At 42.3% G+C, this 25657-nt stretch overlaps 2 protein-coding genes across 4 annotated transcripts; one reads left to right on the forward strand and one right to left on the reverse strand.

The window, feature by feature from the left end:
* Positions 1 to 743: 743 nt before the first annotated feature.
* PROZ (protein Z, vitamin K dependent plasma glycoprotein) lies at positions 744 to 11026 on the forward strand (the record flags this gene model as incomplete). Its single annotated transcript, XM_082337870.1, has 8 exons — positions 744 to 893; positions 2534 to 2697; positions 3773 to 3797; positions 6775 to 6888; positions 8335 to 8466; positions 9659 to 9744; positions 9824 to 9947; positions 10515 to 11026. Exons 1-8 carry the CDS (start codon positions 827 to 829, stop codon positions 11024 to 11026), a joined length of 1224 nt encoding a protein of 407 aa, XP_082193996.1. The 5' UTR covers positions 744 to 826.
* A 624-nt stretch (positions 11027 to 11650) lies between these two features.
* Positions 11651 to 25497, reverse strand: PCID2 (PCI domain containing 2). Of its 3 annotated transcripts, none has more exons than XM_082304452.1 (15): positions 25451 to 25497; positions 24896 to 24980; positions 22987 to 23076; positions 22353 to 22426; positions 21536 to 21603; positions 20953 to 20992; positions 20409 to 20463; positions 18579 to 18682; positions 17773 to 17848; positions 17507 to 17648; positions 16301 to 16401; positions 14182 to 14255; positions 13886 to 14011; positions 13551 to 13674; positions 11651 to 12533 (listed from the first exon to the last, which is right to left on the reverse strand). In XM_082304452.1, the coding sequence occupies exons 2-15, from the start codon at positions 24929 to 24931 to the stop codon at positions 12444 to 12446; spliced, it is 1200 nt and encodes a 399-aa protein (XP_082160578.1). In that variant the 5' UTR covers positions 24932 to 24980; positions 25451 to 25497; the 3' UTR covers positions 11651 to 12443. The 3 variants fall into 3 exon arrangements, with proteins under 3 accessions (XP_082160578.1, XP_082160576.1, XP_082160577.1); XM_082304450.1 differs by lacking the exon at positions 25451 to 25497 and adding an exon at positions 25330 to 25430; XM_082304451.1 differs by lacking the exon at positions 25451 to 25497 and adding an exon at positions 25378 to 25429.
* Positions 25498 to 25657: the final 160 nt, after the last annotated feature.

The raw sequence follows: 25657 nt of genomic DNA on the forward strand, positions 1-25657 counted from the left end.
TTCCTGCTCTTCCCAGGCGCCTGCCTGTGCTGGGAGCCAAAAAACTCCCTGCAGCACCATTGCCATGGCAGAGCCCAGCCCGTGCACATCAGCGCCTGGATCCTTCCTCTCACGCTGGGCCCGGCAGGAGGGCCGCCCCGGCTGCTGGGTGTGCGGCACAGCAGCCCGGGGAGGTGCTCCCGGCCGCTCCGTACTTACGCCTCCTTTCACAGACTCTGTGTGTCTGTGTGTGACCGGGATCCTGAAGTCAGGAAGCGTTTCCCATGCTCTCCTTCATGGCTGGGCAGTACAAACTTAACAGTGAAAAAGAAAAATGCCATATCCGTTCAGATACATCCCTACAGGGGAAATCCCATGCTCGGTTCCTTGCTTGCTCCAAAAGTCGATGGGATTTGACCAGTGCAACTAAGCCTTGGCAAATGTTTTGTGGGGACAATGTATGAAAAAGACCCATGCCATAAAACTGATCCCTGCAGTCATCATCCAGCTTGTGCTTCGATATGGTATGAAGAAATGTTCATACTGTTCATCTTTGCCCGTTTTGTGTTACAGTAAATGAAGGCTGGGGGGCGGGAGGAATACCCAAATCTTGGAGGGGCTTTCAGCAGAGCTGAGCCAGTGCACTAAGAGAAGGGGCACTGTTGCACCACTAAGCAGGTTTTTTTGAGTTTTTTTTCATGTGTTGACATTGAGGCCTGGCTTTGCCCTTGGAGGTTTTGTTTTCTCATGAGCAGCTGGACTTTAAACTTCAACATCTCTCCTGTAGCCATTTCCCCCAAGAGCTGCAGGAATGCAGGCCGGCGGCCATTAGGCTCAGAGGGTAACAATGGCAAGGTGCTCTTGGACAATATTGTTTCTTCTCTCTGCCCTTTTCCTTCAGACAGAGCAGACAGGTATGGCCTTTGTTTTGTTGCGGCTTTAATTCTCATTTGTGCTACTGCTCTTCTAAACACACCAGCAATTTTGTACCTTGTATGGTGTTTACTTTGTAGCGCAGGGTGACACCATTGAAAAATGTCTGTTCCTTATTTTCCTTACATTTCTCCTGTTTTGTATTGGTTTTTTTTTCATACAGCTAAGTAAAAACTGCAGTAGGTTACTAAGGCAATGTAATTTTGAATTACCATCATTTACACCAGGGTGGTATTTTGTCTTTTCTTACCATTCTTAAAGAGTGCCCCAGATATTAAAGAGAATTTTGTTTTGTATTTCTGGTTGCTGCTGAAATAAAAATAAGTCTTATAAAAGAGGCTGAGATGCATGCTTCTTATAGCATGAAGAAATTGAAGAAATTTTTCTTTCTGTATTACTCCTCCATGGCCCATATTAAGGAGGAGCTGGGCAAGGAAGAAAAAGATGGTGACTGCTTGAGAAGGTCAAAACGCGCCTGGCAGCAGCCGAAGTGCACTGCCAGTTATACTGGATGCATCGGAACCACTGCACAGCAGAAATGTGCACTGGATTGTCAGATAACACTTTAAAATGTAAAACACAATCATGAAGCTTTTTCTTTTTTCTTTTCTAATATCCTTCAAAAGCATAAATAAGCAGTTGTGTGCAGTTTCAGAATAATTTTTGTTATTGTTGTCACTTTTTCCAATTCTAATATTATTGATTATTTCAACCTTTGTGCCCAGCAGTGCTGGGCCCCCAAACACTGTATAAACTACAGAAAAAAAAAACCAACACAGTCCCTGCCCCAATGGGTTTACTTTCCAAGCACAGGAGAACTGACAAACGCCCACTGACACACACAGCCACATGCTGCTAAATGTCAAAGGCTCCAGCACGGCACCAGCCATCTGGCTGGCAGGCAATTTTTGTTGCGGGCATCATTGCAAAGAGGAGTTTTAAGATCTGATAAGTCTCATGTCTTTGATCGCTCCTCCTCTTTACTCAAATCAAAAAGATTATGGTATCTTGCACATAAAGGATGGTATATGATATAGCCCTCATAACTCTGAGCATTGCTGAGGGGTAGCTTTTATTTATTCTCCTTAAGAGACATTTGATCGAGAACTCAGCCATATCATAGTTTTGCTTCTCAGCAAAAAAAAAAATCCCCATGAACTAAGACTAAAGGGCATCAGTTTGGATTCATGGTCATAAATTAATACAAATGATTTTCACTTCTATTGATGAGTCAGGAAGCCCCATGCAGTCTTTCAAAATAGCCTCTGTCTTTATGACAATAATTTTCCCCTTTCCCTGGACATGCCACAGCAACACTGCTCTGTGTGTCTGGTGTGGGAAAAAATGCATCAGGAAGGGCTGCAAATTCCCTCTGCGGGGGAGCAAGTCAGGCTCTCCCCAAGAGTCATGACTCCTCAGCTGAGTTTGGGCTAAGAAAGTAGGGCTCTTTCAGTACGTAAGTTTAATGTGCCTGAAATCCTGAATCAGCCAAAAGATTTCTCTTCATGATTAAAATTGGCTGCTTAATAAGAACTTTAAAAAAAATGGAAAAAAATTGTGAAAATATATAAGGAAATGAATCTAAGTACTGATGTTAGCATTTTGTCATACAACGTTTCAGTGTTTATATCAGCTGATGATGCAAACAAAGTTATCAAGAGACAGAGGCGTGCCAGTTCCTTGCTTTTCGAGGAGGTCCTCCAAGGCAGCTTGGAAAGGGAATGCCTTGAAGAGAGATGCACGCATGAAGAAGCAAGAGAAGTATTTGAAAATGATGAAATGCTCGTAAGTATTTTGTTTACCTGCATGCATATTAAAAATTACTGCCTTAGTCCTTTACTTTCAAATTCAGCCCCACGGCCTGCTTCATTTGTTTGGGTTTCTCCCCGTGTGAAATCTTTGCACTTTGCACCTCAGCAGATAGATAGAAAGCAGGTGTCCTCACTGGTCAAAATGGAAATGCAGAGGTCAGCTCTGACGCTTCTAAAGTCCCCTCCTGAAAATGATGTGTCCTGCGCCTTATGTTGTGAAAGTATACGGCTGTTGTCCCATCCTGATCGCACACAGAGAAATGCAGCTTCAGCGTCCCTGAGGGACCAGGAGGGGCAAGGGGATGTTGGGATGGAGGGAAGCAACACACCAGCACGTAGTGGGACCTATACAAAGCTGCAAGTCCCCTCATGAAAGAGGCCCTCCTGACACGTACAGCTGGATGCCATGCTCTTTAACAGGAATCTGGCTGGAGATTGCGTTTGCAGGGAAAGCAGAGGAAACAGCCATCGGGCTGCCCACGGGCGGTCCCAGTGCTTTGGAGAAAGTTGATGGGGAGGAGGTACAGGGAGTGGGGAGAGGTGTCCCCTTGGGGAAAGCAGCAGCAGAGCCGGCTGCAGTACCCAGGGAAAAGCGGGGCACATGAAGGTGGTGAGCAGTGTTAGTGACCTGCAGCTCCACTCTCTGCTGTCCCCTCTGCCTCCAGCAGCACCTGCTGGGGGGCAAGCGGGATGCAACAGGACGGGTCGGGGTCACTTCCCAGGCCGCTGCACACCAGAGAGACAATGGCCGGCCAGTTTTTCCAGGAAGCCGTATTGCTAAAGGATTCAGCTGTTTCCGTCTTGCCTGCAAAGTGTTTCTTTTCCTTTATAGCTTCTTAAGAAACAATAACATGAGCAGGATGCAACCCCCCCCCTCCCATCTCATTCAAATTTTGCTGGCAGGGCAGAATTTGCAGTTGTGCAACTGTGTAAATGTTAAAACATAGTATATATTCTCTCATATAATGTTTTTGTTTAACGAAATATTTATGGAAGATGAGATTATTTGAGAATTAAAATCTAATTTCACCCTGGTTTTTTTTTTTCAGAAAATGTTTTGGGATGCCTACTATGGTAAGCTGGCCTCTTGATTTCTCTCCTTCACAGCAGCATCACACTATGAACATTATGATTCAGTCCAATGCTTGTTTTCTGAGAGGTTTTAGCAGTTTATTCTACAAGGAACACCCAGTCACTATTTGTCATATCTGTAGTAAAGCAGGAGGAAAAGTCTTGATGTGAAAGGATTAAAAAAGTCATAAACAGGAAAAACATTTAAGACGGCAAAGCAAATAAAAGTTGAAGGTGAGTAGATATTATCACAGTAAATAAGTTATTCCTTTTCCTGAGCTTAAGGCTGTACTGAAACAACCTGGGACCTGAGAAAATCTGCTTTGCTGATACAATAGACCAGCACAGCTTTACCAGCAAAACCTCCCAAATACAAACTCAGCATCTAAATTTGAGTGAGATAAATAGGTGTTAAAAGCTACTGGACTGCCTGCAGACTCTGGATGCTAGCACTGCATCGTCCTGTGGCAGCTGTCCAGACAAGAAATGAATCTGTAAAAGCTGAGGGGCTGATGTAACTAGGTGCCACCTGACCAAGGAGCCTGGGGCACCAGCTTATGGTGACTATGCCTTATTCCCTCCCTCCTTTCTGCATGCCTCGTCCTAAGCTTTTCTCTTGTTTTTTACTTAGCTTTTATTCATTTCTAATCTTAGGTTTAGACAGTGGATAAGGAGGTGGCAAAACCAGCAGTCAGTATTAATTTTCTGCAGAAGCCACTAGAACACTGACTGAGTCCAGGGAACTGTAACATAGAAAAATCCCATCAGTGATATAAATATTATGAAGAATTATGCTAAATATCTGGCCTTCCATTACTTCTGTGAGGGTGGGATTAACTTCTCCTCATTTCAGTCATCGGATGTTTGTGCTAAGCACGTCATGAAGGCTTCCTCTCTAGTCTATGAAGAGAGAAGGGCAACTGGTTGAGAATGGTCCATCCAAACAAGCTTAGCCACAATCAGGATGCGCTACTGGCTTCGGCCTCAGGCTTCCTCGCTGTAATTGAAAGCCATCATGTCCTGTCGCCTTCCTACAGAACAGCAGTGTGTGTTTCCTTCTTTGTGATATCTTTTCTAACATTTTGAAGAGTGTTGCTGTGCATCTTCATGGCTTCTTTCCTCCTCACTAAACAAACCCATTTTTTTCATCCTGTCTTCTGAAAAATCTCATTTTCTAGACCTCTGGTATCCGTGTTGCTTTCCTTCCATAGTCCAGGGTGCAGTGGGTAAATCTGCACTGTGAATAAAAGAGGGCTGGGGAGCAAGGCTGAGCACCCACCTAACTGCTGGCTCACCCTTTGGCTCTGCTTTGTACTGCTCCACCTTGGTCTCTTCAAGTCAGAGCTGGTGTAGCAGCACCTTGCTCTAGTGTGGACGTACACTGTCAGGGCACTTGGCCTGAGGTCACACTTCTCCCTGGCCCTGTCTTATTAACAGTATAAACTTAGCTATTGATAACCTCTCGTTAAGCATAATTTTCCAAACAGTTTTGTGCATGTCTTACAGTAGTCTGTGTTTTCCTAGCTCACTTAACAACAACGTCATCTGAGACATTTCTATTCTATGATGTTCACTAATTCCCCACTAGGTCCCTTATCCTATAATACAGTTAGGTTTAATTGGTTTGGATTATTTGATTTTGAAAAATGCATGTTCGTTGTTACTTACCACCTTCTTATTTTGCTGGATGCTTACAAACAGTTTAATCATTCCAGTAGCTTTCCAGTAACAGAAATCATGCTGATTTCTCTATAATTCCTTGAACCTTCTCTTTCCTCCTTTAATAAAGCTAGGTGCTAGGTTTACTTTTTTCCCAGTCTTACAGAACCTCACCTGACCCCAGACATTTTTTGAGACTTCCTTACCTATATTTGAGCATGCATTTCAGAAGCTTGAAACCATCTAACTTGCTTCAGGCTGTAGGTGCAGCCCTTCCCTAGCTCCAGCTACCCACCACTGCTGATGAGACCCCACTAACCCACCCAAAAACCCTCCCAGGAGACCTAAATTGTGCCAGGCTATGCTGGTGGCATCTGACTGCAGGTGGGCTGAAGGCAGCAACTGCTTTAAGCCAGTATTTTAGTACTGCTAAAGCAAAAAGAGGCATGTGCCCGTAGCCTGAGTAGATGGCGATTGGGTTTTTTTCCCAGTACCAGGCAGAGTTTTCACCTTTCCATCCCTGATATCAATTAGAGCAGCAAGCTGACTGATTAGGTTAACTAACCTCTCTGATGAAGTTTTAAATTTTAGAAAGGTTGGAGAGCATGTCCCGGGTTAGGCTTTTCTGGCTTGCTCCCTGAGTGCCTGTGCCTACAATAAGCAGTTATTTGGAGAACATTTCCAAACTGGTTTGGGGGGTTTCCAGTGAGCAGCTTAAAGGGAAACTGGCAGCTCTGCCTGGTGCTTCACCTGTAGCGAAGCATCCTCTGGTTTCAACATTTGGTTCGTCAGAAGGACTAAGCTTGCTAGTGTCCAAGCTGCTGTATAATAATTGTACATGTGTAAAGCCAGATTTCCTCCTAGTTTGATGTTGCTTGCTGTATAATTTTGATGCCAAGTTTTTTAATCCATATATGCATATAATAATTTTTTTTTTTTAACCCATATGAATATCAACCTACCACAGGAGACCTAAAATGCCAGTAGTACATAGTACATTTGTAACAAGCACATGGACTGTAAGTCAGTGCTTTTCCCTGAAGCAGTGCATCCATCCTCCAGAAGTGGGCTCTGCCTCTGGGCACCTCCCGGCCTCCCTGCCAGGGGCTGCAGGAGCACCTCTGGAAGCAGAGACTTGGGCTAAAATTACTCCTGAGGAGCTAAAACTACTCCTGAAGAGCAGTTTGGTGAGATGTAGCCCATTTCCTTCCAAACTGCTTTTTGCAATGCTTCTCCGAGCGGCTCGCGTGCTGGGAAGGGGGCTGCGTAATTCGGGTCAGCAGTGGTGGTGACTCGTCTCTCTCTTGCGGCATTTCTGCAGGCGGCAGGAGGTGCTCGTCGAGCCCCTGCCAGCACAATGGCGTGTGCGAGGACAGCATTCGTGGCTACACCTGCACCTGCGCTGAGGGCTACGAGGGAGAGAACTGTGCTTTCGGTAAGGCATTGCCCCCTTTTTTGAGAAGCCCTATCTCCTCCTGTTGTAGGGGGTCCCTGGGAGACCACACACGGCTCTCCCATTACAGCCAGTTATCAGTTTTTAGGTTAAAACACACAGTTCTTGGCAGAGCAGGGGTGATTTGTGCTGCCAACTGAAATGTTATGGCATCCCGAGGTTACGCAGGCTGCCTCTTCCCCCTGAGCCTCCCTTCTCTGGGGATGCAGCAGAAGGGCTGAAGCAAGTCCCTGTCACGGGTGGGCTCCAAGGGCAGCCCTGCCCACTGCCACCCACGCTCCCCAGCTGCTTGTCCTGCCACGGCCCCAGGCAGTGCATGGCCTGAAGAACCAGGGCTGTGGTGCCGCAGTGGCTTCCCAGCCACCCCGGTGCCTCCGAGGCCACAGGCGCCCCCACGACAGTCCCTCAGGACAGAGGGACTCCAGAAAACAAACCGTTTTCAGTGGAAGTGTAAAAGGCATAAAGTAAAACAGACGCTTTCTGGCACGTGAAACACCCTGGGCCAGATCCTACATTTTCACATCTGCCAGGTTCTACTTTCCAGCCCTTACATCAGTATTTCTGCTGGCTTGGAGGTCCCCTGGGGTGGGAGACGCCCTGGTTGCCGCAAGGCAGGGTCATTTTCTATATAAGGGGTGTGACTGGACAGAGACAGACCAGCTTCTTGGGGAGCACAGAAGGTGACACAGTTTGGACCAGCACTGGAAACTGGATCTGCCCAGCATGAGCCTTAGAGAGTGACTTTATGTGGGATATTTTGCTACTTCTCCATCTGTGAGCTAGATCCACCATCAAATGGCTGTTCCTCCTGTTGCTTTGTGCTGAAGCTTAAGTGTTTGCTCAGCTATGGAAAGTTGACTGAGCGTGTTTCAAAGGTGATTAATACTCCCGTTCTTTTTGCTTATCTTTGGCAGCTGTTAATTTCAATTTTCTTAGCACAAGCATGAGAAATAGGAGCTATGCATTTGTTTTTGCTGAAAAGTAGAAAGCTTTAGGCTTTTTCTTCCTGAAGCAATACCTGCCTTCTTAACATGTGCAACAGTCCCCCCAGTGCAGACACTTACTGTTGCATTTAAAAGAGCAAAAAGAAAACCCATGGCATCCTTCCATGGGTTCACATGGAAGGCCTAGTTTGACCCTTGGCTACTGATGTTCCCCAAAACTCAAGGGTGCAGACAGTCTGGTGCAGGGAGGTGCTGGGTGAGCAGTTTGCAAGGAGTCTGTGGAAGCTGCAGAGACTCAGCTGTCTCCAATTTCTGCTTACCAAGGGGAAAAATAATGCGGTGGGAAACACTACCAAGCCAGAGTCCCCACCCACCTCCACATAAAACGAGCAAACATAAAATGCTTAGTAAAGAGGACTCAAGCTATGCAAGAAGACTCCAGCTGAACTGTTCCCAATGCTTTTCCTCTGCTTCTTCCGTTTAGCTAAAAATGAATGTCGCCACCAAGCAAAAGAAGGATGCCACCACTTCTGCTACCCGGGAAGTCATTCCTACCGCTGTTCCTGTGCTGATGGCTACGAGCTTGGGAAGGACAAAAAACAGTGCATTGCATTAGGTAGGCATGAGCACGGAAGCATGGGGGGCACACGCTCAGTGCTGGGGTGGGCAGGCCACCACCTGATATCCAGATGCGATCAGCCTGCTTGGAGACTCCAGTGATGAGAATATTACTGACCTTCCAATCCGGGCAAAAAAAGGAGGAATCTAGGGACCACCACTCAAGATGACAGAGCAGGGGAAAAAGAAGCAATATTTGATCTGAACATTTAAGTGTGGGTCTGCAGAGAGGACTTGCGTCACCCTACGCATCACTCACTGGGGCTGGGTTTTCCACTCCTGTGCTTGGTGAAGAGTAACTCCGCTGAAGACCTGTCTGCTTGGGAATGAGGTTCAACTGATTCTGATCAGGCACCTGATGGTCTGATAAACGAAGGGCAACATTTGCTGCCATGTTAATTAGTTTCAAGCAGTAGTTTATAAACTAGGTCTACTAAAACCACAGTAGTGTACTTAGGCCCTTGTCTACATTAGCAAGGAGGGCAGCCAAATAGGAGTTGTAGAGCTACACTTTTGGTGATGAAGGCTTGATGTCCACGCTCAACGCCCATTTCAAGTGGGCTTTACTTCAGACTAGCTCTAGTTTGGTCCTGTGGGCTAAGCGCCCGTTAGCTATGAGAGTGAGTACATTAAGTGCGCTCCTGGAGGGTGTCCTCTGGTTTAGCTTCACCTGAACAGAACCCAGTTTGCGTGACCCAAGACCATGCCACAGGGTGAACAGAAAGTGTGATAAATGCAGGTAACTGGGGGATCCACTTGAAAAGCACACTTGCTGTCTGAACCAGAACACAAAGTGATGGCTCTAACAAGGAAAACCCAGGATTACCTTGTCCTGATTGGGCCACAGCTATCGGGTATTTGGCGCAATTCAGATACAGGATACAAAGATGAGGAAGCAAGCTGTGGTGATGGTTGGCTGGAGAGGAAGCCTTGTTTCCTTACAGACACAATGAAATCTGGTCACCACAAGCCTGACGGAATGACCCAAAATGTTCAGCGCCATCACTAAGCTATTAGACTACAGATGTCAAGCGAATTATTCCAATTCTCACCAGATGAGATATTGTCCTTTTCCTCGGTGCAAAAAACAAACTCCAAAGCCAAGCTAGAAGCAATAAAGTATTTGCAGATATTAGTTGTCTTGAAATGACACAGAACGAAGTTCTGATGTTTTTTAATTCATTTGCTAGATCAATGTGCCTGTGGGAGACTTCAAGACAGTGATAATCTGATAAGTGAAACCAGGAAGAAACGTGACAAACAATTTCCTTGGCAGGTATTTCTAGCAAGTCACAAAACCTATCCCTCAACCTTACGTGGACAGTGCTATCTATCATCTTTTTGCATTTTCTTAGGTCCTGCTGCTAAACTCAGAAGGAAAGGGCTTCTGTGGAGGAGTGCTGCTGAAAAGTAATTTTGTACTGACTACAGCAGAGTGCGCCCTTCTGCACAGCAATTTTGAAATCAGGGTTGGTGCGGGTAGGTGCTCAAACACGTTTTCTTTTGTTGTAGCACATTTTAGTAGTGACAAGCTAAATCTAAAAAAGCTTAGTAAAATTTCTGCTGTATAAAAATATTGTTAAAGGAAACAAATCTGCTGTCATCTCAGTTAAGCATCTCAGTTAAGTATCTTGAGCTAGAACTATGGCTGTCCCACATCCGTCTACAAGGCAAGCAGAGAGACAACTACCTCTCAAATGCAATTCACAACTCTGCACCTAGGGATAAGCTAAACCAGCTGGATTGAGATGTGGCTTCCTCCCCCCGTCCCCCAAGGAAAAAATTGTTCCATGCTAAAATTTACTTCTCTTGTTGGGTATTTGTCCTTCCCTCTGAAATTATGCATGCTTCTACACAGCATTAAAAAGCTGTCAAGATAATCATTCCTAGTTTACCTTTACTGCAGATGTTTCAAGAAAGAGCGCCTTTAGTTTCTCTACTGCACGCATTTCTCAGCATGACTAGGCAGCTCTTGTCAGTTTGCATGCAGTTCTCAGGTCTCTGATAAATTATTCCTAAGAGCAGTGAGATGTCATTGCTTCACAGGGCGTAATGGAACAAGTGCAACTGAGAAGATCATGCAAGTTAATGAGAAACACATACACATCCGGTATGAAGAAGACACTGGTGAGAACAACATTGCGTTACTACAACTCCAAGAGCACGTTGAGTGCAACAACCACCAGCTTCCTGTATGCATCCCTGAAAGAGACTTTGCAGAACACGTTTTAATTCCCAAATTGGCTGGTACAGTCAGCGGCTGGAGAATGGAAGGTGACGAACTTCAAGGTGATGAGCTGCAGGTTTCATACCTTCCTGCTGAGGACTGCAAACAAATACTCAACATAAGCCTCACAAACAGGCAGTTTTGTGGACACCTCCAGGAGGCTGTAGACAAACAACTGGCTGGAGGAAGCTTTTTAGCTACCGAGTACAAGGGCACTTGGTTTCTGACTGGTATCCTGGGATCCTGGCCACTAGAAGACACTGACTGGGAAACATTTCTATTCACTAACACCGCGAGGTATATGATATGGTTTAAACAAAAAATGAAATAAGACACAAACACAACCAACCCTCCAGCACCAAACCCCTACCAAACACTGCAAAGAAACATTTGGATGCAGCCAGTACCCCCATTTGACTCTCTATCGCGATGTGCAGCAATGGAAGTTGCAACAATTATATGTATACAACTCCAATTCCTACAGAAAAGCCTGTTTGTCTTTCCTTCTTCTGTTGACACACAGTACTGTGAAAGTCACGATGTGGTAAACCTAGTTATTTTACTAAAAACTGACTGAACTTTAAGTTTCCTAGAACTGTTCATCCTAAAACTCAAAAAGCATTGATGTTTTTCTGGGATTTTAAATGTTGCTGGAAGGAAATGAGTCTTTTTAATTCTTGTTACGCTGAGGTTTGATTCGCAAATTCATATTCTTATTTTAGCATCCATACAAGTGAAACTTATGAAGACCAGAGGAACTCCAAGCCTTTAAATGTCTATGTTTATGTAGGACTTGACACTCTCATCACACTAAAAAATGCTTCCCTTCATACATGGCACCTGTGTTTTCCCTTATGAATCATGTCCACATCAGTTAGTGGGTAAAATAAAACCCAACTCTCAAAGAGGGGAAAAAAATGTTTTATTTCCTTTAAAAATAATTTAAAAACCCCAAACCTACCATCCCATCGCTATGGACAAAGTTATGTTGTACTACCCCCAAACAAACAAAACCCTCAAGGTAGTAACACTTAAAATAATGGATCCAGTGGCAGTTTTTTTTCCCCCAGAAGCAGAATAAAGCAGAGTATGGATAAGTTACTTAGATAAGCTTTTGTTCATCACAATGAAAATGAAACAAAATATTACCAGAATCAAAAAAACCCAAACCCATCTGTGGGCACCTAAAGACAAAAATCCCACATTTACTTGAACCTGTAAGTATCACTGACACAGTAAAGCTTTTAGTCATCAAACACTTCCCTAGTTTTTAGAGAAGGCTTGAAGAGAGTATTTAATACCAGCAAGATTATTGAAGAGACTTTAAAAAAGTAGAAACCATGAAAGAAAACATCATATCCACTCTGAAGAATGGATTAACACAAGTAACAAAGGATGATACTTCTCCTCTCTGAAAGAGAAATGCAGAAATAGTAACACAAAGTACTTTATAAAAGCTTTAAGTAGTTTGGAAGGAATTTGGAATGCTTTGCTTTATTTCCTCATGAAATACTTTAAATGATCTAGAAAGCTTGCAGAAACTATAATTGAAAACTTAGAATTTCATTCCAACATACTTTGTAACACTGGCAGCCTTGATCATTCTGGGAAAGGAGCCACAAACAGTTCCTGGTATTCCAGTCCTGGACACGAACCAGGTCATTTACAATGTTCCCGGGGCAACTAGGAGCAGCTCCACTGGGCAAGCTGAGTATCTGAAAAGTACTTGCATGGATAAGATGCAATACTCAACACACTGTTGACAGCGGAGGAAATGGGTTCTGCTTACTGACCACAAGCTTTTGATGCTGATGAGATATATAGCCTTTAATGTGACCCTGGCAGGAGGAGAAAAAGACAGTATTAGTACTGGAAGCTGGTAACACAACGCCTAAAGCGTCAGCTGCCTTCAGCCTACATCAAGCAAAGCTGTGTGTGTATAATCAATCACCACTGTGCTACGGTACTTAGTACCTGTAAGGATCCAATTTACGTAAGTGGATCAACTCACAGAGTAAGCAGAAAGTTGCAACGGTAATCATGTTTGGGTACTAATGGTGCTGTCAGACCGAGAGCCCGTTCCCAGGGCCCCCTACTGGTCTGCTTACATTTCCCTGAGGAGAGAGAGTTCTACAGAAGTGTTTCTACATTTACTCTTGCTCACTTTAAAAATGAGGATTTTAATTAATCACTGTTCCAAACCTACTAGACTAAATGACATAGTACTTCCTTTTCAGACATGTAGTGTTATAACACTGAAAGAAATCTTCCAGTCACCTCATCCCACCCTCTGTTACTCCAAGACCAAACCAAAAAATCTGTTTTAGAAACAGAGAAGTGGTTCAGTTTTTTGCTCACATAGCAATGCTGCTCTAAAACCTCCAATTTATTAGAAATCTCTCGATTTCAAGCCTTTATCTGTTCATGAGTAGTTGAGATCCATTTAGAGTAAAAGACAAAATGTGAAACAAAACCAAAGAAATCTGGGTTTAATTTCTTCTAATGTTAGAACATCAAGAGTCTCCTACTTCAAATGCAGAAGAACAAATCCCTTTTGGTCCCAGTTACAATTTTGTATTTTTAAATCAGTATTTATGCATATATAGAAATGTCAGTACTGGATTTGTAACGTAAAATTCAACTTCAGTTTTAATCAATTCCTGCAAGAGGCAGGAACTAGAGGAACTCCTCAGGACAAATGAAGACATTTCACTCGGGGCACAAGTGAGTCAACTTTTTTACACAAGAAAACCTGGGATTACTGATGGTTTTTTGTAATGAACTTTTATTCTCTACCTAATATTCTTTACTGTCTGAAGTCTGGAAGGACCAAACAACAAGTGGTTAGCACATACCATATATATAAGGTTAGCTAAAATGCACTGGACTTCATCAATATCAACATCATCTACTTGCATGAATTTCAGGGCAAACAGAAAGGCATCCAGAGATAGCTGATGGGTTTTGAGTAGTAAATATCTGAAAGAAACAACAGAAAAAAATGTGTTACTGAGAAACAATAACTTAAAAATTCTGGTTCTTAGAAAAATGGCCTTTCTACAATAAGTTCACTTTAACAGGAATTCAGCGCTCTCAGAGAGAACTAAGGAGCATATAAATTCTTATCTCCGTCCTAGGTGAAACCATATGAAATACGCTTTTGCAAAAATGTAGTTTTTGATATGCTTACACTTTCTTAAAAAGATTTCTGTACGTGATGATTTTCAGCTTCTCAAGGATAAGAAAGATTCCACATCGAATAAAGAAGGTCTCATGCTTTGTCAGAGCATCATTCAGTAGGAGAAGATTGCCTTCACTACAAGGATGAAGAAATGAAAACATGAGAAGGTCTCACCCAAACAAGAAAAGGAATTGTCTGACTTGGTAGGAATATCCCTCCCCTGCCTTCCTCAATCATCCCAAATAAATACCTTTTACTTAATACTTGTTGAACTAACACACAACACAACAAAATAATCATCATACCTCACAGCCTTTGTTACTTCAGCAAACTGCATAAGGTCATACTTTTTTAAGAGCTGAACTGTTGGCATATGGCCCTGAAAAATAAACAGTTTCCAAGTTTTCCAGGATAAAGCCAAATGCATTTTAAACGTAATCTAGTAAGCAATCAAAACATTCGTTAGAGAAAGAGACAAATGTTTAACCACTTTTTTTTTTTTTCTACAGAATAAGAGGTGAATAAAAGTATGTACGACAACGCCCTTGCCCCCACCAAACACCTTGTAGCTCAACTCATGATAACTACCTATTTATCATGGTTTAGGGAGTCTCTTAATATTTCTTAATGTTGGGGAACAGTTATCAAACTTGTAAAATCAAGATCCTGTGACATGCGGCCTAGGCAGATCCAAATATTATGTCATGGCTGTATGATCTAATCTGCAAACAGAAGAACTGCGGGAATCCCAAGCATTACTAATTATACAAGCAGTGCTTCAGCGCTATCAAGTGCTAGCGCAGCCTGTACCAGATTTTTTGTTCACTATGCCTCCATGTGGAAATAAAAATGTCCTCTCAAAGAACGAAACAAAACAAAAAAAAAAAAAGAGAGAAAGTTTAAATTTAAAGAAACAAAATTAATTCTCATTGCTAGATCAGGTAAGACTGGACCACCTGCATTATCAGAAAGAAACCTGTTTTTTTTTCCCTCCTGCACAGCAGAGATCAGATTGCACATTGACTTGGGTCAGACTTTAAATTTAGTTACCATCATGCTATGCTGCTGGTAACTCGCTTCCTGGTTGGAGGATTAGCTGAGAGCAGAACTCAGCTGCATGGTTACTGAGACGTGCTAGGAATAAAAAAAAAACAAAACATCCAAGCTATTTTAGTACAGTTTAAGGTTAGCGTTAATGTTGGGGCTCTGATTAAAAAAAGCAACTGTAAAAACAATGACCTTTATCTACTTTCTTCAGTGCCTCTTGCACACTGGAACTACTCCAGAAAAGCCACAGTAATTCTAGGCACTAACGGACCCACCAGTTTAAGGCACCCAGTCAAGACTGGGACAAAGTTTTTAGGAAGACTGTTATTTTTCCTTTATCAACCCTACCATTGATTGATCTGAAAACAACCAGTAAGAAAGTCAATAAATAAACAATGAAAAACAGAAGCCAACTATCATACCCACTATGCTGCCGCTTTACCCACTCGACACTGCAAGGGACTGGAAAGGGAGCACTGAATGCAAAAGGGAGGATGATGGTCATAAACAGGTTGAGGCAAAGGTGAAAGATGGCAACTCATGGAAGCAGGTGATAACAACATTCTCCGTGGGTAACTTTAGTAATAGGTTCAGGAACAGGAAACTCTAAAATCTAGTTATTGTCCCCTCAGTTACACTGAATTAATTGTTAGCATAATCCCACTAACTCAGGGATACACAAATGCCAGCACAGCACATGGGAAAGGATGGGAACAAGAAGCAGAGATGTGCTTAATTCTTTTAATACAAAGATGAAATGATCAAATAGTAACCAGTCTTCATTTGATTTGTTCAAAATCAAAACGCTGTACTTCATGACCCTTCTGACATGCACCTCGAAGGTGCAAACAGAAAACCCAAAGATAGGAAGCCTTTCCCTCCTGTGGCAACCTCCCCTCAACAGTCTTCAGCCATCTGTTTGCACGTCTTCCTTCCCTTCACCAGGTGAAAGAAGCAGACGGGTTTGTACTAGTGAATCCACACATGCCCTGGCCCATCTTTGCAGCGGGTCACCAGACAGGCACTCTGCTACATAAATTACACTGTTAAGTGCTTCTCCAAAGAACTCAAAGTTAGCTTTGTTCCAGAAGTAACCTCAGGTTGCACCTTTAGGAGGGGTGGGAGGAAGGCAGGGGGAAAGAAGGGTGGGGGTTTTGGTTGGTTGGTCCCCCCCCCCCCCCCTCCTTTCCTGTGTTGCTACAAATGACAATTCAACCCTTTTTGTCCTCACGCAACAAAGCATGTGTGTGCTGGCTCTTATGGGGGTCAGGCACAGAGAGCCCCTGAATTCCAATAAGGGAAAACCAAGAACAATACTGAGCATCAGTTTGGTTATCTGTCCCCAAAAAATTATTTAGAAGAGTAACATCTACTCACCAACAACATTTTTACTGGCAGCAGGTAGATCAAAATCATTCTTTTGTTCTTCTGGCTTGAGCGGTGACAATGCTCAAAGGCAAATGACAGATACTCTTCAGCTGCAGACACAAATAAAAGTGCTAGTAACATCAGTCAACAACAAGAATGAATTAAAACTGTAACCCAAATTCTGTGCTTAATGTCTATCTCTAGCTTGAACACATGATATTTGAAATTATATAAAAAAGAACCAGATCAATCAAAATACATTAAGAAAAATGCTGTAAGAATTATTGGAGATTCACCCAAAATACAAAGTATTACCAGAAAAATAAATCCTCCTTCAGAAAGTCAAAGAAAACTTGTCAAGGTCTAGATGTCAGAGGTAACAGTTACAAGCAATATTGGAATTTTCAGCTCATTTCAGTCATATTACTGTGCTACTATTACAGGAGGGGAGAATCTCAAGAAGCGCTGATGAAACAGAACTCTGTTTTCTAAATTCACAGATTAGGTTCTTCAGAGGATGTAAGCTGCATGCGATGCACACATCTGCTGAGCTGCAGAAACGTGCCAGTGAGATCACACAGCATGACAACATGAAAATCTCTCATCAGTTTTCACCGAGAGAAAAAAAATGACAAGCCTGACAGTCAGAAGACACTGTTTAGAGTGACAAAACTGGCTCCAGAATAGATTTTGGCCAGGGGCTTGGGTTAGCGATGGAAGTTGTACACCTTAGCTCTAGAAGCATTTCTATTAGTGAATAAGAGATCTCAGAAATGCGGTTTCTACATCTTCCAAAATCAACGCACTGATTAACTAGTTCTACAGTATGGTTTGCTGAAGATTTCCTACGTGGCATGCAGCAACTTGAAGAGGACAAGACAGTCACAGCGCCTCCTTTGTGAAGCCTTTTACAAACCTATTCTTTTGGATGCTCATACATTTTATTATGCATGCACACAATGCATAAGACTAAAGAGAACTTCACTGACACAAGTATTTTAAAACTGGGCATATACTACAATTAGAATTGTCACGTAATCTGACCTCTGATCTGGCTCAGCCTGTGGGACTTGGATCTTTCAGCATGACTTTTCCTTTGATCAATGCAAACACAACTGCACCTTTCACACACATTTTGAGTCACACACCTGCGACATCAGCCAGATTTCACACCAAGCAGCAAGACTTTAAATCTGTCTTACTGGCACAGAGTACCTTGCTTGAAGTCACTGTCAAACATGGCTTTGCGTCCAACGTAATATCTGTATGTAACTCGCTGTGCCATACTATATTCATCCTTCAGATTTGAGCTGTCAATTGCTCTAATTAAGGGCTTACATAGATGGAGCTTGTTGATCTGTTAAAAAAAAAATTAATTGCATTTTACTCAGAGAGTGTAGATACATAGTAGCATACAAAAAAGGGTGGGTTTGACTTAAAATACAAAATACAAAACACAGCTTACCAGACTTGAACCCTACCTTAAAATAAATTTTAAACAGTTGATTCACAAGAAACAACATGCCCCACTTTTTGGAATCTTCAATGCCTGCTCGACTGTCATAAGAAAAGAAAACAAACCTACTAGTACTGAACATTGTAAGAAAGCAATGACTTTGTCCTTATGGTAAACTCCTTCCATAGATATTATACAGATTTTTAGGGTAAAAATAGGTGTCTGAAAATAAAAGGCCAAACTCCTTCCCTTAAACCCTACCAGAGCTGTCAAAACAGAACATGTGTTCCCATCTTAAATTTTAAACATCTCTGATACATTTCTTCAACATAATGAAGAGATGTCATGCAAAATATTATTAATCTGCATCAGGGTCCTCACTCCAGTCTGCAGGTAACACACAACACTAGCATAGTAGTTGCTTATAATATTCAAGGTGAAAGATGAAAAAAAAAAAAAAAAAAAAAAGCATTTTCTTCACTTTGGAAGTGTTAAAATTGCTAAGACTGGAAACCAAACAGTCACCTCTCTTCCGTCTAACCATAATGAAGCAAACTTCACAACTGAACAGGGCACAAAAGTGTTAATGATCTTTCCTGAGAAATAATCAGTCCCTCCCAACAACATCTGCTAGGAATGTTAAACCTGAAGGGAGGCCTCTCCAGCTGTAGTTAATAGTCAACAGAACCGACTGTAAATGACAGGAAGCGAGCCTCAAAAGTGTTCATTCTTACCTAGATATGGTCTTAGTAAGTAGAAAAATCTTATGTAAAGTTCATTAAGTTCTTAAAAATTTAATGATGCAAGTTCTATAGAGGATCTTTCACTTACGTGTCACTGGCACAGACTCGAAAACAGCTCATCAGCAGTTCTGCTGCTTTTTCCAACATGTCACCAACTTTGCTTTTTCCTTTCTTCACTAGTTGTTGATCTGCCTATCATTACACAGCAAGAAACAATGTGTAATTCCACATCCTGGTTCGCTGGCTTGTAGACAGTTTAGTTCCTTAATACAGCATTTTAGAAAGTCTTACAGCAATATATTTGTCATGCCTGCTATCCCCCAAATCTAGAAAGCAGTCAAGTTCACAGAATAAAAGAAAACACTCAGAGAGGCTCCTGAACACATACCAAACCTAATGCACAGGAGGACAGTCCTTTGAAAACAGCACTGACCGCTATTACCTTTAGCGCCACTAAGCTTAATGCAGCTCACAGAAACCTAAATTTGGGATCATCCGATAGCTGAATTGGAGCACTAACACTTCAACTCAAGTTTTCAAAGACCAAGAGTCTGGCAAAAAAAAGTCTTTTGAACAAAAGCAAACTAAAATGATTTCCCAGTCGTTGAGTTTGAGTTTCAGAATTTATAATTAAGCTTCTCTCCACAGCCACAAGGACTAGATTTTCTTTCTAAACCATATTCAACATTTTCTAGTAGTAACACATACTGCTAGGACCTGGGATTTTCCAAAGAAATGCAAAAAATATGTTACAGCAGCAAGAGACAAAAAAATGAGTTGCCAACACATGGGAAAAATCCATGCACTGATTAATGCAGAATGTAAACAACAAAGAAGAGTTGGGGGAAAAAATAGTGAGTAGATGTTTACTATGTGCTTTCTAAAAAGTTTTATTATAATGCTCGCATTCTCACTAGCTGAAACGTAAGGAAAAGAAATGGAAATGCATCCTTTGCTGCAGAAGTCTTCTCTGTATCTGTATCCTTTGAATATACTAAGGTTAGAAGACAGAGTTCAAACACTTCCAACGTGACTGATCCCGCTTTCCCCTTTCTCATGCATCTCAAATATACGAATTTGCCTTATTCAGACTGAGCATTGAGACTTGCTACAGAGCAGGCACGCACACACACACACACACACACACACAAAATACTCTCTGTGCAAGCATGCCAAATGTGTTGTTTTGTGGGTGAGTTGGCACAAAAAAGCGCTGAGGGGACAAACGCTGAAAATACTGGATATTGTCAAACTCTAACCTAATTTGAACTCTAGCTTCACCTCTTCAGGTAAAGTGACCATGAGCAAGATCATGACCCTGCCACTTACCTTGGCCTAGCACTTCTCATTAGATCCCTACACAAGCTACTTCAAATCACTAGCCTGAGAAAAATAATGTAACTTTGGGGGTCTTTTTGCTTGTCAGCAGATGTATGGGCTCAGCAAGGGCTCCAATGAGCATCAAAAGCAGTACATGCAGCTGGAAGAGGGGAAAAGAGGCAGCAACTTCCCTCTTCAGATGTGGCAAGTGGTTAGATTAGCTCAGTTGTCTGGGATATCTCCACCCTTATAAAGACTCCACCAAATCCCAAGAATAACACATGGAAATGGTGAGTTGTGCCACCCATGCTACTCTATAAAGATAGTACTTAATCACTTTCATATGCTCTAAGGAACTGCTGTGAGTTGCGTGCAGGTCCTCAGAACCTCTCTAGTTCAAGCTGCAAATGGGAGGCGGGCAGACTGAGCAACCTAGTTTTTCAATAGGACTGGATGAATTTAGTGTGTCAACAAAATCCTAAATGAGGAGTTAAACAGTACTGAGCAAAATTAGGCTATGCAATAAAGTCTAAAATACTTCCACCATGGAAACTCCTAACAGATAAAAGTAATGAGGCTGTTAATCAGATCTACTTACATTATTAGCAAAAATTCGAAGATCGAGGGCTACAGCATACATAATAGGTAAAGCCCTGGAAAATTAAAAAATAGTACACTTAGTATATGCAAATCATGCAATAAGTAAGACATAAGAAATGAGGTTTTTTTTTTTTGCCAGCTGGTCATAAAGCTAGAAAAGTATACATTAATCTTTAAATAAGGAAGGATGCACCTTTTAAAAGGAAAGGTCTTCAAGATCTCGGCATTTCAGAAATCCTACACTGGACGAAGAATTAATTCACAAACATTTTTTACGGTGGCTTTAATGAAATACCATCTCACCTTGAACAAATTCTTCACGTGTTTACTTATGGACCATTCTACATAATTAAGCTTAGATGTATAGTTTTCACACTTTTGGATCTAAAAACTCAAACAGGCAGCAAAAACAATCAGGCTGCATTTAAGTATCACTGGGGATGAATAAAAACTATAGGCATCATTTTAGTTTGACTGCTATGGTATTATGATAGTGAAAGATGAGAATCTATTTTTTTAGCAGCTCGCTCTGATGTACTCACCAGTTTTCCTCTTTATGTGCCTGAAACGCTCGCAGGAAAGATGTATTGGATTCAGGAGAATTTAAAATGCTATTAAATGAAGCCCAGATATGAAAAAACAGCAGTTGTATGGTACCACCTATCACTACGTGAAAGGGCAGAAACCAACAAAGCAGCAAGTAGATGAGGAGTCAGGATGCAAAGATGCAATAGGGAAGAACGTGAGTGCAGCCATGCGCTCCTTGGTGAGGCAGCAGCTGTGAGAAACATCGCACGCTTACAGGTAAGATAGCAGCTTTCTTTATCACTACCTTCCCCTCCAGCCAAGTACAAACTGGGATGTATATGAACGATTTGAGGGTCTCCTATACTCTGTGAGAAATTCATTTTCCATTTTAGAGCCAAGTGACAGATTCCTTCTTAGACCTACAGAAAGTTGAAAGAAGAGTGTATCTGGATTTCCTTGCTTAAGAACCTAAATAGCTGAAGTGTATTTGGAAGCAGATCACATTCTAGTAGATTTTAAAAGGGGTAAAGATAATTTATTCTACAAGAAGACATACAGTTAATCTGAAAACAATATACAAGATTTATGGAAAAGGATATTGGACGATAACTGTTTGGCATTTGTATGCTTCTATGAAGTCATGGTTTCCCACAGCGTAAGTACACCTGTCAAAGAAAAAGTGCATTAGTCCATCAGAAAATATATACGCAAGACAAATATTTCTTTTTGCCTTTTAATAGGCATACAGCTTTACAGTTTATTTAAGAGAGACACAGAAATACGATTAGAAATGTTCCTAACAAAATGGCACCAGTATTTTAATACAGCACTAATCCCGATAATTGTAGAAAACTGATCTGAGAGAAGAACGGGGATTTGTTTGTATAATATGTACAGTATCAACTGTAATATGCTAATGCTTATTGAAACTGTCACCAAGATTAGCATAGACAAAAAAAAAAAAAATCCAAGACTGTTGAAAGTGAAGTAAAGACTGTGTTAATGCAGAATTTTTTTTTAAATAAAAGCCTCACAGAACTACTTAGGTCTTAAAGCTGTCTTAAGAGTACTTTCATGACTAAAATTCCCTTTTAAAAATAATTATTTCCCTTACTTATTTCACTCTGAATTCTTGTGCAGCTAGTAAATGCAGAGCAAAGGAAACAGCAAGCACCGAAACCCAAGTTGCATCAATGGCTATATGCAGATGACTGCCAGGTACATAAAGCAAACTTTACGTGGAAAAGAAAGAGAAGGTCTTTATTTCCTGCAGTTCTAGCATTATTTATAAGAGTAATAAATAGCAAGTTTTCAGATGTAAGCCCTTTAAAATAACTAAGTAATCTTAAGGATATCCTTCCCCATTCCTGCTGGATGCCTCAGAACTGACTTTACATTCCTGGTCCATCTTTACCTTAAGTGGGCTGCAAACATTTCGTCATATGGGGGTTCCAAAACTTGCTGACACTTCTCCTCTGGAGATGGAAGCTAAGTATAGAATAAATCAATGCAACATTAAAGGAACACCCAATGCATCAGAAACAGAACATCATATGGATATTTTATCCTGGCAGTTTTATGCATACATGCTTTCGCTAACAGAACCTTAAATTATATTAATAATCACATCCAGTGTAATGAATTGCTAGTGTGCATTCTGTCTCCAGAACCTGATCAGAGCTAGCCTTAAATAAAAGCAGCTGAAATGTATATAGCACAAACACTGGACCCTTGCTACGCACAGGTTTTCTCTTCATAGTCACTTCCACTGTGCCACGCTACTAACTAATGTAGACCTGGCCAGAAGGGACTTTCAAGACTGTATCTACCCAGAAAACAACTCAAAGTGGAACACAAAAAGCCATCCAGGAAAAAAATGGAAATATATAATATCCTTCTAAGAAGAAAAGGGAAACAAACCTACAAGGGGATCCTGCTCTGGCCTGTGAAACAGATTTCTGAGGTTTATTGCCAATGGACAGGAACCCATATAGAGAGCTGGGAAAACTGAAAGCAAAACAAAAGAAAGGTCAAAAACAGATTCTCACCTGTAGCCTTGGGTTTGCAACATGTGGATGTTTAAATGATACCAATTCTGCACAAAATTGTCCATCTCTGCTATCAATGGCTTCTTGTACCTATCAAAGAAAACAGCCACATTACAGAATAAAACCCAGGCACAACCATGCAACAGATTTACCACATGACTACAAAAGCCACCTTCTTGTTACCGCTGTTCATCCACATCAATACCAACCCAAATGTGAGTTTTTAAAACTGAATGAATCAATATTGTACTTTAAATACACACGTTTTCAAAAAGGTATCAGGGAGAAGGTGGGGCAGGGGTTTTTTTGTGGTTTTTTCCTTATTTGTAGGATCCAAGCAAACCAGAGAATCCCCAAACAACTTACATGGGTTTAGCATTGTAAAACGGCAGTTGTGAACCAGATTTGCTTAAGCTTAAAATTCCAGTCGGACTTACGGGCATCAAACATATATGTGAAGGCATAAACAGTCTTTGAGTATTCTTGTTTGCAATACTGCAGATGGAATTTGCATGTCATGAATCAGGACTCGCAAATATATTTCATATGAATTTAACATTTAATAAGAAAAACTACTTCCAAACCACAAAATTAGCTCTCCTTTACTTTGGAAAAAAACACCAATCTCTTAAAGAGTTTAAGCAGTTGATTTTCCCTCTTTTGCTGCTTCCCTTGTTATTTTAGTCTACGATTTTTCCCATTTGGTATGGGCTTTCCATACAGCAAAAAAGATTTTTTTTTCCTATCAGAACACAAAAATATGACAAATAAAGCATAAGCAGTGGGAAGGGAACTCTTAAGAAGTAATATCTAAAACTACTTCTAAAACTGAAGAAATTTCCAGCTTAATGTCACAATATGCTGCTCAGACAGACTATTTTTTACAAGGAGTTATCTTTAGCAGGCAGCAGAATTAAATTGTTCTCCCACAGAATATAGCATTTACAGCCTTGACAGGTTTCAAAAGTATTCGATACAGATGCTAGTCTAATATCAGACATTGCTTTTGGAATGATAGCTACATGTTTAATCTACCTGTCTTTGTTTTTAAGCATTACGCATCCTGCTATCTGTCACTTCCTTACCCATTGCTTTGGATTTCCATCCTCACCTAGTGAGTGTCCATTCCATCAGTAAAGTGTCCAAGTTTGACATAGAGCAAAATGGGGTTTTTGTAAGAGATAAGGTATTGGTGAGGGGTGTGCATAAACTTAAGAAAATGCAGACAGTTTAAATGCACAGACACAGCATATATGATATGGAATGTGGCGACAGGGGATCATAAGGACTGCCACCTGGAGAAGATGCTGACTTTTCAGAGCAGATCACTGTCCTGAGACATCCCAGCCACTCCATTTTTGAGACTAAAAGACAAACAATTACTCTCTTTTTGTGCCCTTCACTCGACTGGTTTGACTGAAGCAAGAAAGATGATAACAATGATGAAAATATTATGTTTCAGAAAGAAGTGGTAAAAGTAGTCACACTAAAAGCTTGACACTGAAAGTTCAGTCCAGCTGGTATCCCTGTGACCCTGCTCCTGTGTCTCCATCCTCCATGTCATACACACCATGTCTCTGCATTTCTATACTTCTTAAATTCCTATATTTCTTGAATCCCCGAGCTACATGTGTTACTGCACGCACACACAATCCCACCACGCTAGTTCTTATATTACTTTGCTATCCCTTATCAACAACCATCATACTTTTCAGAAATTCCAGGTATACATCCTTGGCACACAGCCGGTATACTTAGTACAGACTTAAGAAGTGTATTTCTTTACCACATCACACATTCTAGGTCGATTCATCTCTTAGACAAGGTAACATATTTCCAGAAAAAAAAAATTACATCCACATATTCTAACAGTGCCCACAGATAAAAAAAAAAAACAACCCTTGCTTACTTGCTGCAAATACTGGTTTATGGTGATGTGCGCCATTAAAACAGAAGAGGCAGGTGTCCCAAGTAAAAGGCAGTTGTATCACATCCTGCAAAACGAAGAGGAGTTTAAGAGAACAGCAAAGCGACAGCATCTCACGCAGACCCCCTCTTCGCCCCGAGGAAACACGGGCCGACTTTATCAAACCTCCCGTGGGCGGGCGGGCGGGAAGGGAGAGCAGGGCAGGCCGGAGCGGAGCACAGACGGAAGCTCCGTGCGGAGGAGAAACCCCGGCGCAAAGGCCCCGAGGAGGGCGGAGCGTCCTGGAAGCCCACGAGTGCCGAAAGCGGAGGGAGGGCAGCCGTTAGCGGAGGCAGGAGCGCGGTGGGGGGAAGCGGCCCCGCTCGCACACGACTGCACAGCCCCAGCGTGCTCCCGGCGGCCCCTCCGCCCCTTACCCTCGCCGCCGGGCAGCCCCGGCCGGCCCTGCCCCACCGCCAGCCCACCCTCAAGCCGCGGCGCCGCACTTTCCGGCAGCCGGCGCAGCGCTTCCGGCAGCTTCGGCCCCACTTCCGGTACCCGGCAAGGCACGGGCGCGAGCCAGCTGCCAACCGCGGCGCAGTGGGAACGACCCCGGCAGCCACGTGACACTCTCCCTCCGCTCCCCCCCCGCCACCCGCACTAGCTGCTGCTGCCGCGCCTCTTCCCCGCCCACGGCGGCGCCCGGGGAGGCGTGGCTTTGCGCCCTTAGCCAATGGGGACGCGCGCTGGGCGGGGCCGAGGGTG

Source organism: Platalea leucorodia (genome assembly GCF_965183815.1).
Source record: "Platalea leucorodia genome assembly, chromosome: 2".
In the NCBI taxonomy this organism is placed as follows: Eukaryota; Metazoa; Chordata; class Aves; order Pelecaniformes; family Threskiornithidae; genus Platalea; species Platalea leucorodia.

Coding starts and splice junctions, on each gene's coding strand:
- PCID2 (XM_082304452.1), bottom strand. CDS start 24,931: ATGGCGCACATCACCATAAACCAGTATTTGCAGCAA. Junction 20,993..21,535: donor CCAAACAGTTATCGTCCAAT/ATCCTTTTCCAT, acceptor AATCCAATACAT/CTTTCCTGCGAGCGTTTCAG. Junction 14,256..16,300: donor TGCCAGTAAAAATGTTGTTG/GTGAGTAGATGT, acceptor TTTATTTTTCAG/GGCCATATGCCAACAGTTCA.